General features: G+C 43.5%; 1 protein-coding gene across 1 annotated transcript in view; it reads right to left on the bottom strand.

Moving 5' to 3' along the window:
* The window catches only part of DCUN1D2 (defective in cullin neddylation 1 domain containing 2), a 34166-nt gene that overhangs the window by 5947 nt on the left and 10389 nt on the right, over positions 1–17830 (bottom strand). The window contains 2 exon segments of the mRNA XM_036297496.1: positions 10536–10666; positions 15101–15269. Of these exon segments, the coding sequence (XP_036153389.1) occupies positions 10536–10666; positions 15101–15269 (300 nt within the window).

The following is a 17830-nucleotide window of genomic DNA, read 5'->3' as shown; positions in this document are numbered from 1 at the left end:
CGGCACTAAAAGGCTTAAACCTGAGCTAACCTGGATATTATTAATGCATATGGTGTTTTTTAAGTAGGCCAATGTGCTTTCTAAGTGATGAACCACAAGTTAAACAACTTGTTCAGAAAGAAAGTGACAGTGTTTTTCAAACTGACTTGCCTTGCTACTATAAAAATTAAAACAGAATCTGATTCCAAAGCAAATCATACAAGCTTCGTAAGGACTTTGAATTTCTCAAGACATAGTCAAGACAGATAAGCAGGTTTAGGGAAAAGAACTTTCACTGATGTAAGGCGAGTTAAAAATCTAGATGGCTCATAATCAAAGTCAATGTCCTCATTTAACCTCCACTGGAAGGTAGTGATTATTTCACCATATCTATACAATACTACGTTGTAGAGCTCAATTTTAAGATGGTATCTTGATGTAATATGAATGCTGGGTTTTAGGGCTGTGTTATATTATCCCTAATCCATAATTTTTGGAAGACTTGAGATTCATTCTCTGCTCACCAGAAGTTTAATAACTTTACTTTTTATACGCTTAACATAGAAAGTACATAAAGAGGCCAAGAATTTTACTTCTTAAAAATTGATAACCTTTAATCATGTTGAATAGTGCTCACCACTTTTAGATAGTAAAAGAACAATTATAATGAAATAATTTCCTAATTATATATTTATGTTTGTATGTCAGATAAAACTAATGTGAAGAGCAGGTGAATCAATATTTAAGGTAACATTTTAAATGCAAAATACTAAAAGATTTTCACTTAAATCTTGTTTGGTCCCACTTGGACAAAAATGATTAAAGTTCCAGCTCTAACCTGGGATTTAGAGGATAGCTCATTATTAAAAACAGATGTATGAACAGCAATCAACCTGAAATAACATGCCCATATTTCCTATGTGTTTGGAGCCCATGATAGACTTTCTCAGTCTTAAATACCCTGGAGTTTTAATCAGAAATAAATAAATGGTCAGAAAATGTCAAGGAACCAATAGCATGGAAAGGCTCACTGAACCTTACCTATGGGGCCCGCAGTATAATGCTAAGATGGTTAGTCTTGTCCAGCTAAGTCTACATCCTTATCACTTAGGAAGAACGTTAATTGAAATCTATACTCAACTCATCTTAATGATGAAAAGTCTCACACTGAGAAATGGAGGTAAACCTGGGAAGGAAAGAAAAATAATTTTATGGCAGACATTTAATCTGGTTACTTCTGGATTAGTTTGGTCCTAGAAATCTCTTATAAAGTTCCTGATTTGTATGTTTGTAAACCACACAACCAAAATTAAACGAATGCATTTTCAATATTTACCAGTAGTATTGCCTATTTAAAATGCTTAATATTATCCTAATAAACTTAGCTATTAGGAAGATAACAACAAAACTCAAAATGATAAAACTCGAGAGCTGAAATCAAGAACAACAGCTACTCCAGTGGCTATAAAAATAATTTTTATAGTAGCTAGATTCTTTCTAATAACCTCTGAAGTCTCATCTCCTGAGTAGAAAATGTTTAGATGAAGGTTTTACTATTTTAAATCTATGTTTGTGATGCTCCATTTAGAATTAGATAATAAAAATGACCCTTTTCTCAAAAAAAAGATCTTTGAGCAGATATAAAAATCAGCTAATCATGGGACTATTCCTTAAAAAAAAAAAAATCAAGATTTCTCAAAGCCAAATAATTCCAGACTCTAGACCAGGTGTGGGCAAACTTTTTGACTCAAGGGCCACAATGGGTTCTTAAACTGGACCGGAGGGCCGGAACAAAAGCATGGATGGAGTGTTTGTGTGAACTAATATAAATTCAAAGTAAACATCATTACATAAAAGGGTACGGTCTTTTTTTTTTTTTAGTTTTATTCATTTCAAACGGGCCGGATCTGGCCCGCGGGCTGTAGTTTGCCCACGGCTGCTCTAGACAGTATGAAACTATGCTAAGATTCTTACATTAAAACTAAGAGTCAAGTAGCTTTAATAATCTTCTTTACTATGTTATCAGTTAAGTACATGCTAAAGAATAATCATACATAAAACAATACAGTACTCATAATCTTAACACATACACATAAACAGACACACAAACATGAAGGAAATGAAGGATAAATCACTTTTTATTACTCTTTTCCACTGACGTCCATGCTTTTTCTAAGAACTACAGGAACACCTGTATCAATCTCTTTAATTTATACTGAATCTGTTAGGAAGCAGACCTTATAATATACTTTGGAAATCATAAAATAAATTGTTCTGTTTAGGTTGTGTAGTCATAAAATTATTTGTCTTGCTTTATTTCTTTTTTAAAAAATCCTTCAAAGCCTTCTAAAATAGAGAATGTAATATATTTGAAATGTTCAAGTAATTTAATCATTTCCTGAAGAGGCTACTCTTTTCTTTAACACAATTTCATATTCTCTCTCTCTCTTTTTTTTTTAATCCTCACCAGAGGATATTTTTCCATTGATTTTTTAGAGAGAGTGGGAGAGAGAAAGACAGAGAGAAATACTGATGTGAAAGAAACACATTGATTGGTTGCCTCCTGCACATGCCCTGACCAGGGCCCAGGCTGGGGAGGAGCCTGCAACGGAGGTACATGCCCTTGACTGGAATTGAACCCACCCTTTGGTCCACAGGCCATTGCTTTATCCTCAGAGCCAAACTGGCTAGGGCAGTGCTTCCCAACCTTCCTAATGCCGCGGCCCTTTAATACAGTTCCTTATGTTGTGGTGACCCCCAACCATAAAATTATTTTCGTTGCTACTTCATAACTGTAATTTTGCTACTGTTATGAATCGTAATGTAAATATCTGATATGCAGGATGTATTTTCATTGTTACAAATTGAACATAATTAAAGCATAGTGATTAATCACAAAAACAATATGTAATTATATATGTTTTCCGATGGTCTTAGGCGACCCCTGTGAAAGGATAGTTCGACCCCCCAAGGGGTCACGACCCACAGGTTGAGAACTGCTGGGCTAGGGCCATATTCTCTTAATTAGCCTCATAAAGCAAAGAAACAAAACCAGTAATTGTTCTAATTCTCTAGTGAATTATTATTTTCTAAATCTTCACTATGTTTCCTATTGATTTTTAGAGAGTGGAGGAGCGGGGAGAAGGTGAAGGGAGAGCGAGAGGAGGAGGAGGAGGGGGAGGAGAGGAGAGGAAAGAGGGAGAGAAACATCAAAGTGAGAGAGACACATCAATTGGTTGCCTCCCACACTGGCCCGACCAGGGGTGGGGATCAAAACTGCAAACCAGGTATGTGCCCTTGACTGGGAATCGAACCCTTCACCCTCCAGTGTGCAGGCCAATGCTTTAACCACTGACCAACACCAGTCAGGGCACTAGTGAATGATTTTGATAAACATTTTATTGAAGTGCTTATAGATATAAAATAAATTTAAAAATAATTATTTTTTCTTAGTAAAGGAATTACAGGATACATTATAAATATTACCTTTTTTTGCTTCCTGATGTTAAGGAAAATATACTTTATAAAAATAGAGGCTAACATATTTAGGCACTGTATTGTAAAAATATTTCAAAATACCCTTTACCTTAATACTGAATTTCTTTGAAATATTCATGGAGAAAGAAAATAAACTTTTAAACTTTAAATCAGGAAATTAATTTAGACTCTAATTTACAATCTCTCAGAAATCACTATGGAATTCAGAATGTGTACAGAACGTGGTACTGATAACATAGGATTTCCAGGGCTGGGCCTTAAGAGATGTGATCTGCTTCAGCAGCAGCCACCCAATCCTTGCTGCAGTGGAAATGACAGCTAAGGTATACCTCCTCCAGGCATTTATAAGATTCCTGAAAAAAAAATAAACTTTAAGGGTGAAAAAAATGGAGCTACAATCCATAATAATAAAAGTGTAATATGCTAATTAAACTGGACGTCCTTCCAGATGAAGCCAGGGCTGCGAGAGAAGCCCGGGTGCCTGCCGGTGGCCGGAGGGAAACCCAGGTCCTGGGTGCCAGAGGGAAGCCAGTGCTGGCAGCTGGGGGAAGGTCTACTTTTGCACGAATTTCATGCATCGGGCCTCTAGTAGAGCAAATAAAAGAATAAAGCTGAGGTTGGAAGTGTCATCAGCTGGCTAGGCCTATGAGTGCAGAGTGAGTTAGTTACTTTTAGATGGGGAGAAGAAGTCAGGAATTGAACTTGGCACCTGGTCTCCTAATTATTCTGTCACCAAGAGAGCACAGCTCATAGGCTGATGTCTTCATAACCACACCACATACAAAGCAAGATGAGGCTCTTAACAACTGACCGTTATAGCTACCTTAACCAAAGTCACACCATCTCCTAACTAGACTGACACTCAAGCCTTATAATCTGGCCTGACCACCAGGTGACACATCCTCAGTCAGGACTGCTGCACACACCACACACCAGGTGACATGTCCTCAGTCAGGACTGCTGCACACACACCAGGTGACATGTCCTCAGTCAGGACTGCAGCTCGCACACCAGGTGACATGTCCTCAGTCAGGACTGCAGCTCGCACACCAGGTGACATGTCCTCAGTCAGGACTGCAGCTCGCACACCAGGTGATATGTCCTCAGTCAGGACTGCACACACACCAGGTGACATGTCCTCAGTCAGCACTCGCTGCAGCAGCTTTCTGAGAGAGCAAGAAACCTTCTCCTGTCCACACACAGGAGGAAATGAGCAGCACATCATTTCTAAATGGCTCCAGCCCTGGTGTAAGCAGATGGGGCAACACTGCATGAGGAAATCACTGTGCTCTTTGGCAATGTCTGTGGCTTTTAAAAGTTGAGGTGAAGTCATTTATGCTAAAACAGAACTGTGGACATTTTAGGAGATTTAGAACTGTAATATGCTCATACAATATATATGCATAGTATAAAACAAGTAAATTGAACCCAAATAATATCAAATGCAAGATGCAGGTAGAATGGGAAATGCCTTGGCACAGAGGGTGGCTACAGCGGAGACCTGGAGTGTCTGGAGAATGCGAGGAGAGTGGTGGGAAAAAGCCCCAGAAGGCAGGCAGTACCCGGGCATGACCAGAGGGGATGTACGGGCCAAGAGGGGATGCACGGGCCAAGACAGACCTGACCCTACTTTGATCATCCAACTTTTCCCTGTCGGGCCCATGACAGTGAGGCGGTGAGGCGGGATGCCGTGCTGCTGCTCTCCTGTACTGCAGACTCCCTGCGTACCCCAACCTGGTTCTCTGGCTGTCAGCCCACATCAGGCAGGTGTGAACACACGAGAGGTGACGGTGAGTTCCAAACCCCCTGTCACAGCCTGTGTTCATCCCTCCAGCATGTCCTTCCACCTCAACCTGTTTCCCTGTTTATAAAGCGGGGGTGAGGCTTGTGTGAAGCAGATAAAGGCACTTGACTGCCACATCGTATGGGCTTCATAAATGCCAGTTTCCACCTTTCTTTCCAGTAACAGGTAAAAGGTAAAAGCTGCCACATACAGACAAAAGCCACACGGACTGTCGTGGTCAGTCCTGGATTTGGGAGATCCATTCTCCCACTTCCACCTTCTGAAGTTGTAAGCAGGCACAGAGGGAGACAGCGTGTCCAGGGCTGAGGCGGCTGGGGCGACGTGCTATTACTCCATGCCAATGCCAGTCCTCGCTGCTGAGTAGCACTGCAGGAATTATTCCTTTTTCAAGTATGCCAAGTGTTTTAATTATCCCAAGAGCACAAGACCGTGCTCGCTCTGCACTAACACAACTGAAGCAACTGAAAGGGCCCTGCCACCAATGCCTCAGAGTCCTGCTTCCTTACGGTCCTTCTGGAAGCGTCAGGAAAGCTCTTCTCCAGGTGACACCCCAGCGAGCCAGAGAGCGCAGGGGCCAAGTCAGGGCTCGAGCCGGCAGTGGCCGCTCGGGCCCTTAGCTCAGGCGGCTGACCACATGTCGGTCTCTGTGAGGGGCGAGGACAGACAAAACCCAGCTTCTGCTGCTCCTCACGACTGATGCTCAACCATCAACCTGGTGCTGCCGTGGACTCTCCTTTCCATTCAGTCTGTGCACTTGGTTATGAAACCAGACCCTTTACTGATGTCAGGCCCTGTGATAGCAAACTCCTCGCTGCTGCAACCTCATACAACTGACAGCCTCTACTTGCTCACCCGCTTCCTTGCATTGGAAAAGCTACATTTATATTTACCCAGCGGTTCTCCCATTTCCACCTTCTGAAGTTTTAATCAGATCCATTCAAGGAGGTTCCTGAACGGGACCCGTGGGGCAGAGGCCCTTTGCAGCGCGTGAGGTGGCGGGCACATGATCTGTGAGGTGATGTGCAGGGTGAGAAGCCAGTCCATGGTGGACCAGCCTAGAGAGAGAGGGGATCTGACAAGAGACTTATCCCAAGTCGATGCACCACTGGTAAAAACGAATGACCCGCAACACTGGAGAAAAAGAGATAAAACAATCCCTGCCATGGGAAAGAGGAAATAGTGCTTGGAAAGCACATCTGCTCTTCTTAATGGTCAGAGACAGAAGAGCCTGCGGCCACCTTCCTGCCCCTTCCGGCTCTGAGACACAGTCCTTAGAGCCCCTTCCTGCTGAGACACAGTCCTTAGTGCCCCTTCCGGCTCTGAGACACAGTCCTTAGTGCCCCTTCCTGCTCTGAGGCACAGTCCTTAGTGCCCCTTCCTGCTGAGACACAGTCCTTAGTACCCCTTCCTGCTGAGACACAGTCCTTAGTGACCCTTCCTGCTCTGAGACACAGTCCTTAGTGCCCCTTCCTGCTGAGACACAGTCCTTAGTGACCCTTCCTGCTCTGAGACACAGTCCTTAGTGCCCCTTCCTGCTCTGAGACACAGTCCTTAGTGCCCCTTCCTGCTGAGACACAGTCCTTAGTGCCTCTTCCTGCTGAGACACAGTCCTTAGTGCCCCTTCCTGCTGAGACACAGTCCTTAGTGCCCCTTCCTGCTGAGACACAGTCCTTAGTGCCTCTTCCTGCTCTGAGGCACAGTCCTTAGTGCCCCTTCCTGCTCTGAGGCACAGTCCTTAGTGCCCCTTCCTGCTGAGACACAGTCCTTAGTGACCCTTCCTGCTCTGAGACACAGTCCTTAGTGCCCCTTCCTGCTCTGAGACACAGTCCTTAGTGCCCCTTCCTGCTGAGACACAGTCCTTAGTGCCTCTTCCTGCTGAGACACAGTCCTTAGTGGCCCTTCCTGCTGAGACACAGTCCTTAGTGCCCCTTCCTGCTCTGAGGCACAGTCCTTAGTGCCCCTTCCTGCTCTGAGGCACAGTCCTTAGTGCCCCTTCCTGCTCTGAGGCACAGTCCTTAGTGACCCTTCCTGCTGAGACACAGTCCTTAGTGCCCCTTCCTGCTGAGACACAGTCCTTAGTGCCTCTTCCTGCTCTGAGTCACAGTCCTTAGTGCCCCTTCCTGCTGAGACACAGTCCTTAGTGCCCCTTCCTGCTCTGAGGCACAGTCCTTAGTGCCCCTTCCTGCTGAGACACAGTCCTTAGTGCCCCTTCCTGCTCTGAGGCACAGTCCTTAGTGCCCCTTCCTGCTCTGAGGCACAGTCCTTAGTGCCCCTTCCTGCTCTGAGGCACAGTCCTTAGTGCCCCTTCCTGCTGAGACACAGTCCTTAGTGCCCCTTCCTGCTCTGAGGCACAGTCCTTAGTGCCCCTTCCTGCTCTGAGACACATTCCTTAGTGCCCCTTCCTGCTGAGACACAGTCCTTAGTGCCCCTTCCTGCTCTGAGGCACAGTCCTTAGTGCCCCTTCCTGCTCTGAGGCACAGTCCTTAGTGCCCCTTCCTGCTCTGAGGCACAGTCCTTAGTGTCCCTTCCGGCTGAGACACAGTCCTTAGTGCCCCTTCCTGCTCTGAGGCACAGTCCTTAGTGCCCCTTCCTGCTGAGACACAGTCCTTAGTGCCCCTTCCTGCTCTGAGGCACAGTCCTTAGTGCCCCTTCCTGCTCTGAGGCACAGTCCTTAGTGCCCCTTCCTGCTGAGACACAGTCCTTAGTGCCCCTTCCGGCTGAGACACAGTCCTTAGTGCCCCTTCCTGCTCTGAGGCACAGTCCTTAGTGCCCCTTCCTGCTCTGAGGCACAGTCCTTAGTGCCCCTTCCTGCTCTGAGACACAGTCCTTAGTGCCCCTTCCTGCTGAGACACAGTCCTTAGTGCCCCTTCCTGTTGAGACACAGTCCTTAGTGCCCCTTCCGGCTGAGACACAGTCCTTAGTGCCCCTTCCTGCTCTGAGACACAGGCCTTAGTGCCCCTTCCTGCTCTGAGACACAGTCCTTAGTGCCCCTTCCTGCTCTGAGACACAGTCCTTAGTGCCCCTTCCTGCTCTGAGGCACAGTCCTTAGTGCCCCTTCCTGCTCTGAGGCACAGTCCTTAGTGCCCCTTCCTGCTCTGAGGCACAGTCCTTAGTGCCCCTTCCTGCTGAGACACAGTCCTTAGTGCCCCTTCCTGCTGAGACACAGTCCTTAGTGCCCCTTCCTGCTCTGAGGCACAGTCATTAGTGCCCCTTCCTGCTCTGAGGCACAGTCCTTAGTGCCCCTTCCTGCTGAGACACAGTCTTTAGTGCCCCTTCCTGCTGAGACACAGTCCTTAGTGCCCCTTCCTGCTCTGAGACACAGTCCTTAGTGCCCCTTCCTGCTCTGAGCCACAGTCCTTAGTGCCCCTTCCTGCTGAGACACAGTCCTTAGTGACCCTTCCTGCTCTGAGACACAGTCCTTAGTGCCCCTTCCTGCTCTGAGGCACAGTCCTTAGTGTCCCTTCCTGCTCAGACACAGTCCTTAGTGCTCCTTCCTGCTCTGAGGCACAGTCCTTAGTGCCCCTTCCTGCTCTGAGGCACAGTCCTTAGTGTCCCTTCCTGCTCAGACACAGTCCTTAGTGCTCCTTCCTGCTCTGAGGCACAGTCCTTAGTGCCCCTTCCTGCTCTGAGGCACAGTCCTTAGTACCCCTTCCTGCCCATCTCCCTGATCTAACACCGAAGTGCCTGCTGCCTCAATCTGCACCTGCCCTGTATCTGTTGATAGAAGGAAAGAACGTCAGACAGAGTAAGAATGTCTACTACACACACACCTGCAAACATTCATGAGTGAAAATCAGGACCTGAGACCAAATGCTTACAATCAATTTTAGTCCCTTTCTGTTTTTCTACCTAATTTTTGTCATCTTATAATAATGCTTTTATTTATAAAAACTTTTCTTAAAAATGTACTTTCTAATATACCAGCTTAATCCCTATATAATTTTCCCTTCCAAACTTAGAAGAGATTTTAATGAATGAGACATAAATAAGTCTGTTACATTAGGCAACAAAATGCAGGTCAATATAGATTTATTTTTATAAAGAGAAAAGACAAAAATAAACTATATAGTACTTAGGGGCCAAACAAATGAAAATAAGCAGAATTGCCCTGGCCAGTTTGGCTCAGTTGGATTCAGCCCTCGAAGAGTCCCGGGTTTGATTCCGGTCAAGGCCACATACCTTGGTTGCACGTTCTATCCCTGGCCCCTGCCGGGCAAGTACCAGAAACAACCAATTGATGTGTGTCTCTCTCACATCAATGTTTCTCTCTCTCGATCTCTCCCCCTCCCTTCCACTCTCTCTAAAAATCAATGGGACACATATCCTCAGGTAAGGATTAACAAACAAAGAAAAAGAAAGAAAGAAAGAAAATAAGCAGAATAAAACCTTCAAATAAACAAAAAATTAAACTAAACTTTTAAGTTAAAAAATTTCCGAATGTACCATACACAGTAATAACACAAGTTATAACAAAATCATACACCTCTGAAAGATTTTGCAGGTTCGGTTCCAGACCACCACAATATAGCCAATATCACAAAAAAGCGAGTAACACAAATTTTTTGGTTTTCTAGTGCATATGAAATTTACGTTTACAGTATACTATAGTTTATTAAGTGTGCAATAGCATTATGCTTCCTCAAAACAATGTACATACCTTAGTTTAAAAATACTTTATTGCTACAAAATGCTAATCAACATCTGAGCCTTCAGAGAGTCATAATCATTTTGCTGGTGGAGGGTCCTGCCTCAATGTTACTAAAAATACAGTATCTGTGAAGTATAACAGAACGAGGAGGGCCTGTACTAAAGCAATCCAATGCACATCAGAATTGGTTTCAAGTAAATTAGTTTAAATCTCCAGACCGGGACAAGACTGATATTACCTGGCAATCTTAGAAACACCATAGGCAGGATCACACACTTGGCCAGTACAAACATGCCCACTGTTGACATTAATTACTGACCTCTGTAACTCATTAGTCAATTAGATATCAATATGAGAGAACACAGAGCATTTGCAAATTCATTTACATTTTAAAAATTAAACCCAGAATTTGAGAGTAATATCGGTCGAGGTATTCAAGTATATGGTACTACAAACTGGTCTAGCTGCACATGGAACAAAGCAATGGAAAGGGGAAAAAACGCAAAGAGGGACAACAACATGATAGCAGGCAGGACTGAAATCTTGTTGATCATGTTCACGTAGTCTCAAGATGTGGCTTTTTACTAATTTGGATTTTATACTCACCTAAACCTTTTTGCCCAGGGTTCTTAGCAAAGGTAAAAGTAAACTGATAGAAATCCTTAAACTTCACTGTGTCCTTAAGCTCTTGCTCCAATCTTGGTAGGAGAGCTTTCAGTTTTTCTGTGCTGTCACACCTGTGATGAGAGAGAAAGAGAGAGAGAGAGAGAGAGAGAGAGAGAGAGAGAGAGAGAGAGAGAGAGAAAGGAGAAAGAGAGAACGAGAGCGCTTTGTTAAGGGGAGGAGACAGGTCTCCCCAATCCCCAGCAGTTCTCAGCCTCACTGTGATGTGGTGCCGCCTGGGGCTTGGTCAAAGCGGGGTGGGTAGGTGGAATTCTCATGGGCCTCTTTCTCTAGCTAAAAAGCCTTAAAAAGCCTTGAAATGCTCTAAAACTCATTGTGGTGATGACTGCACAGCGCTTTGAATACACCAAAACCACTGTAAATGGGTGAATTGTACGGCATGTGAATGATGTCTTAATAAAGCTGTCATTAAAAGAAAAAATACAAAATTGCTTGCCCTCCTCTGTGTAAACTGGAACAGGAACATGGTTTAACTCTGCAGCTTCAATCACAGAGGCCAAAGCCCTGAGATGACAGAGTGACAAACCCACTTTCTCCCAGCCCGTACCACTGTTACCACTATACTGTCCCTACATAAGGAAAATAAACCTGTGGTACTTTAGCTACTGTATCGAGGGGTTTCTTCACTACAGTGGGTTAGATTTAAAATATCCAAGTATAACGAAACGCAACTCAATTGTTTTAAAATTGAATTTGTCTTCCAAAGTCAATAATCTTTAAGCTATTAAAAAGCCTTTAAAGCAGAATCTAGAATAGCAAAACATAAAATTTCTCGTTTTTATCTTGATTGCACAGCAAGGAAGAGAACAAAAGCAACACTTCATTTATCCACACACCCAAGTAGAGCGGGGCTGAGGAAAGACAATTGAGCAAGTCCTGGAGAGGCCGGAACTATTCAGACCAGCAAGTCCATGAATAAATACACTCAGAGGCACAAATGCACAGCTTTAAGGGCTGTCATGGGTGCTGCGGACAGCCCCCAGCCCCGCCCCCAGCCAATGGAGAACCAGCAGGCAGCAGCACCTGGGGTGTGGCTGTGTGCCCTTCCCCATTACAACCCCTTTCCTCCACGTGGCCACTTCCTCGCTCTTCTTTATGCCTCTATCACTCCAACAAGCAATCCTTGGCAGTGTGTTAGTTATCCCTGCTTCTGAACTTCTTAAATGGGAACTCATGGTAAGTATTATTTTGTCTTTGGCTTTCTGTGCCAACATTATGTTTGTGAGGCTCATTTATGCTGACAGTGTGGCTGGGGTTGGTTCATTTCCATTGTCATATAGCATTCCATTAAATTCCTATTTTATAATTTATATATTCTACTGATGATAAATATTTTGGCTGCTTCTAGTTTTCTGGTTACAAAGAATGTTTAAAATGTTCTGTACATGTGTCCTGGCACACATATGCATGTGTTATGGTAGACACACCCAAGAGTAGAACAGCTGGGTTCACAGGGTCTGTGCACCTTCAGTTTATTAAGTAATGTCAAACAGTTTTCCAACGTGACCATCCCATTTCACACTCCACCAGCAGTACACTAGAGTTCCTGTTGCCTCACATTTTCACTAATATTTATGACTGTCTTATTTTAGCCACTCTAAAGAGTGGGTTGTGAGGTTCTATTTCATTGCAGTTTTAATTTGCACTTCCCCAATGAATGAGATTGAGCACATTCTTGTATTTTTCACTGATCATTTGGAAATTCTCTTTTGTGAAGTGCCTGTTCAAGTCTGTTGCCCATTTTCAATTAGGTTATCCTTTTCTTATTGTTTTATAGGAGATTTTTATATATCAGAAATACAAGCCTTTGTCAGTAAAGTATTTTCAAAGTACTTCAAAATATGGGCTGCCTTTCCACTTCCTTGATGATGTGTCTTGATGAGCTGTTATTTTTAGTATAGTACACTTTATCCATTTTCTTTATAGTGTTTTCTTGGTGATATTTTAAAACTTTCCCAACTGAATAATCATAAAGATATTCTCCTACATTATTTTCTAGAGGATTCTGCCATTAGCCTTTCAAATGGAGATCTACAATTCACTTGGATTGTTGGTTCATTTCCATTGTCATATAACATTCCATTAAAATTTTATGTGTGGTGTGAGGTAGGGATCAGATGAATTTTTTCCCATATGCCAATTCTCCCAGGACCATTTACTGAAAAGATGTTCTTTCTCCACTTTCCTAAAGTGCTGCCTTTGCCATAATCCAATGTACCTGTATACATGGATTTGTTTCTGGGCCCTCCATTCTGTTCCACTGGTATATTTATCTATTATGGTACTCAATATAGTCTTAGTTATTATAGTTTGAAGTCCTGACTAGCTGGTAGAGCAAATCTTCTCACCTTGTTCTTTTTTTCTTTAAGAATTGTTGGCTACTCTTGACCGTGCATATTCATATACATTTAAAATCCGCTTGTCAAATTACACACACATAAACCTACTACTTATTAGAGATCATATTAAATGTACAGATAAATTTAGGGATCAAACAGAAAGTGTTACAACCTATAAATGAGGTATATTTCTCCATTTATTCAGGTTTCCTATCTCTCAGTGAGTTTTCTCTATGGAGGCAGCACACATATTAAATTAGATTTACCCTAGGTGTTTTGTATTTTTGATGCTACTGGAAATGATATTTTTAAAAATTCATTTTATTTTGTTTCATTATTACATTCAGTGTTTTGAAATAATATCAATTTTTGTTTGCTGACCTTGTGCCCTGTAGTCTGGTTAAACTCAAGCTTGAGGTAAACCAAAACGGTGTGGTGTTGGGTGAAGGACAAACAGACCACGGAATATAATAGAGAACCCAGAAATAGAGCAACACAGTCATTTTTTTTTGATTTTACAAAGATGTCATGGTATTTCATAAAGTTTACTCAGCCTACTTAAGAATCCTCAAGCCCCCAATTAAAGTATGTAAGATGAACTGTTAAAGGCAGGTACTCTAGCCACAGTCAACAGTCAACAGCCAGGAAAACGTGTGAAAAAAACCCCAACAAAACAGAGCAGACACAAAAGCCAAAGTATATGTCAAAGCTTAGTGCTATTTAGACTAGAAGCCAACAGTCCTCTGCATCCCTAAAAGCAATGAGATTGTTTTTATAATACACTTTTTGAACACATGAATGATACTTTTGCTTGCTACATAGCACTTTAATATTTACAAAATGCTTTTACCTTTAACTTCCCTGTGAAATGTGGACAGCAGTACCATTAACTATCATTAACTGGTAATCTTAAATTACACTCTTGAATACTCCATATAAGAGGGCATGAAATATCTAACACATTTTGCAAAGATTCACACTCAAAATCTTTAAAGTATGTTTTTAAAGTTATGACACCTAACAGGATAACAGGCAAGAATTTAAAACATTTACTTGTATAATATATTTCTAGACAGTGTCTTAGAAATGCCAGTAAGTGTTTCTATAAGAAGCACTTATTTCCAAATCTCTCATTTCGGGGAGATTTTTAACAGATAGGATAGTGTATAGTATCATGCTCATGGAATAATTCCTTAGTAGGTTGTTTTCCATTTTAAAAGTACTAGTAATTCATCTAGGCTTTCCTAGTGCAGAGAACATGAAAAAATACACTATTACACCATTGTCACAATGTTCTCTTTTGTTTTTTTGGTTTTACAAAACCACCAGGTTATGGTAAGATAACACTACAAATCAAAGTTTTGTAGAGTTTATCATTTAAACAGACAAGGCTGACAAACATCACAGTTTCATCAGTTTAGTGGGAAAAAAACGAATGCTCTATTCACCCATCTGGCCTGGAATGCTGAAGCACATGCCTTAAGAACATGTTTACTTTAGGCTTTCAAGCTCCTTGAGCAGCTAAAAAAGGCTAGTTTAAATTGTCAACAATGAAATACCAGAATATCAGCAAGTCAAGCAAGTTGGCTTTTACACGACCTCATGAAATAGTTCGATAAGTTTAATGATTAAAAGACATTTGTTATGTGCTTTCATTTACTTCTTGGACTTAACTGACAAGTGAAAAACATCTTAAGCTATTAATGAAGCTTTAATCCCAACCTTGTAGGTAGAACAGAGAAATATTACAAGCAAATATCAAAACGACATTTTATTAATGCTTAATATAGCAACACACTAAACTATACATTCAGTACACAGTATTATGAAATAAGCCGAAGAGCTGAAAACAAACAAACAAAAACACCCTGATGCTTACTGTCAATTTAAAACTGGGGGAAAAAATTAAAAAGTAGAAAATAAATTACAAAAGGAATTAATCTGAGAAAAGATTATGAAATAAAACTTAAATTGGAATTTACTAGTAAAGGGAAACCAAAGGCTTAATATAGTGTAGCTGCATAAGAAATTTATAAGATACACAAATAAAATAAATTAATATGAAATTAATATTTACAGACTGAAAAAGAATTAATGTTGAAAGTATCTTCCTTTATGAAAAATTTAAACTGAGATCAATTTACTTACCCAAGCTCGGTCATGCCATCTACAAATTCCTTTTTGCTAAATTCACATTGAGTTGCTGCCCTGAATTTCCATGCTATAACCAAAACGCTGATACTGGCAGGATCTAGGCTTAAATCATCACAAAACTGTTGAATCCCATCAATTCCAATTTTATTTTCATCTTGTGGGTCTATAGTTAAAATTAAGGAGAAAAGTTATATTTTGGAAAGTACTACTGAAATGTTAGAATCATACATCTACTACATAGTTCTAGAAAGCTTGTTTCAAATACATCAGCAGACTGTAATTGTCTACTCTATGAGAAAGATAGCAACAAATAATAATTTATCCAGCAAGTACTCCTATTTTTAAAGTCTAGGTTTCTGGGCGTTAGTGAAAAAAAAAATCATTGAAACTTCTTTTAGAAGATTTCATCATTAACAAAAAATGTAATTTCCCTAAAATAGAATAAAATTCAAGTTTACAAAATTTTAGTTTGCCCAATGGCAAATTGTTACAAAAATACTGCATTGGTATTCATAGTATTTTAAGTTTTTATCACAACCCCACCTAAAGATTGCCGTTTTTCTTTTAAAAGTGATTTCATTTGCTATAGTTCTAATGCTACTATACAATACCTATTATCAAAATCATTTAGTTTATGCATCCACATTAACAGTTTAGAAATTCAAGTTTCCCCCACCCTTCACTTCTGGCTTATAAATAAAATTAAGAAACTTAGTATTTCCCTATCAGAAATTCAAAAAGTAAAATCTATTAAAAGAAGAATCCCAGCAAGATCTCATCAAACTAGATCTAGTAATTTGACAGACTGTGTGTATCATAATATATTATCACTAGAGGCCCAGTGCATGAAATTTGTGCACTCAGAGACCTGTGCCCTCTCGCTGGGAGCTCTCAGGGGATGGCCGACGGCCAGCAGTCAGACATCCTTAGCGCTGCCGCAGAGGAGGGAGAGGCTCCCACCACTGCCGCTGCATTCACCATCCGTAAGCTTGGCTCCTGGCTGAGCGGCATTCCCCCAGTGGAAGTGCACTGACCACCAGGCAGCAGCTCCTGCGTTGAGCATCTGCCCTTTGGTGGTCAGTGTGCATCATAGTGACCGGTTGTTCCACCATCGGGCTGAAACTGGCTCTCTGACATCCACCAAGGGTTCCCAGATTGCAAGAGCGCACAGCCCAGGCTGAGGAACCCCACTGGTGCACAACTGGGGCCAGGGAGGGACGCAGGAGGTTGGCCAGCCAAGGAGGAACTACGGGAGGGCTCCAGGGCATGTCTGGCCCATCTTGCTCAGTCCCAATCGGCTGGACCCCAGCAGCAAGCTAACCTACCAGTTGGAACATCTGCCCCCTGGTGGTCAGTGCACACCATAGCAAGCAGTTGAGTGGCCTTAGCATATCATTAGCATATTACTCTTTGATTGGTTGAACGATTGGACAACAGGACACTTAGCATATTAGGCATTTATTATCCTATACTAGAGGCCCGGTGCACAAAAATTTGTGCACTCGGTGGGGAGAGAGGGGTCCCTCAGCCCGACCTGTGCCCTCTTGCAGTCTGGGAACCCTCGGGAGATAACGACCTGCTGGCTTAGGCCTGCTCCCGGGTGGCAGAGGGCAGGCCCAATCCCTAGGTGCAGCCCCTGGTCGGGCTCAGAGCAGGGCCTATTGGGGAGTTGGGGCGCCACCCCGTGTCATGCAGAGATCAGGACGGATCGGGAGGTTGCGATGCCACCCTCAATCATGCTCAGGGTAGGGCCAATTGGGGGGTTGGGGCACCGGCCCCTGTCACACTCAAGGCAGGGTCGATGGGGAGGTTGCAGCGCCACCCCGTCACACACAGAGCAGGGCCAATCAGGGGGTAGGGGCTCCGTACCCTGTCACACACAGAGCAGGGCCCATCAGGGGGTCGGGGAGCTCCCCCCGTCACACACAGAGCAGGGCGGATCAGGGGGTTGGGGCACCGCCCTCTATCACCCACAGAGCAGGGCCGATCAGGGGGTTGAGGCGCCGCCACTGTCACACTCAGGGCAGGGCCGATGGGGAGGTTATGGCTCTACCCCGTCACACACAGAGCAGGGCCCGTGGGGGTTGGGGTGCCGCACCCTGTCACACACAGAGCCGCAGGGCGATCAGGGGTTTGGGGAACTCCCCTGTATCTGGCACAGAGCAGGGCTGATCAGGGGGTTGGGGCGCTTTCCCCTGTCACGAACAGAGCAGGGCCGATAGGGAGGTTGTGGCCCCTCCCCCTGTCACACACAGAGCCACAGGGCGATTAGGGGGTTTGGGCGCTGCCCCTGTAACACTGATCCCGGTGCCAGGAGGCCTCTCAGCTCCGCTAATCCCAGTGCTGGGAGGCCTCGCGGCTCCGCTGATCCCGGTGCTGGGAGGCATATTACACTTTTACTATATAGGATAGAGGCCTGGTGCATGGGTGGGGGCCGGCTGGTTTGCTCTGAAGGGTGTCCTGGATCAGGGTGGGGGTCCCCACTGGGGTGCCTGGCCAGCCTGGGTGAGGGGATGATGGCTGTTTGCAGCTGGTCACACACCCTTCAGGGTGGGGGTCCCCACTGGGGTGCCTGGCCAGTCTGGGTGAGGGGCTGAGGGCTGTTTTCAGGCTGGCGGGTGACTGAAGCTCCCAACTGCTCCTTTTTTTCTTTTTTTTTTATTCTGGGCCAGCTTTAGCTCTGACTCCAGCTCTGAGGCCTCTGCTGCTGAAAGCAGGTATCTG

The sequence above is a fragment of the Myotis myotis genome, unplaced genomic scaffold (assembly GCF_014108235.1).
Source record: "Myotis myotis isolate mMyoMyo1 unplaced genomic scaffold, mMyoMyo1.p scaffold_m19_p_3, whole genome shotgun sequence".
In the NCBI taxonomy this organism is placed as follows: domain Eukaryota; kingdom Metazoa; phylum Chordata; class Mammalia; order Chiroptera; family Vespertilionidae; genus Myotis; species Myotis myotis.
The sequence above is the reverse complement of the archived record's forward strand: the minus strand, read 5'-3'. Positions and strand labels throughout refer to the sequence as shown.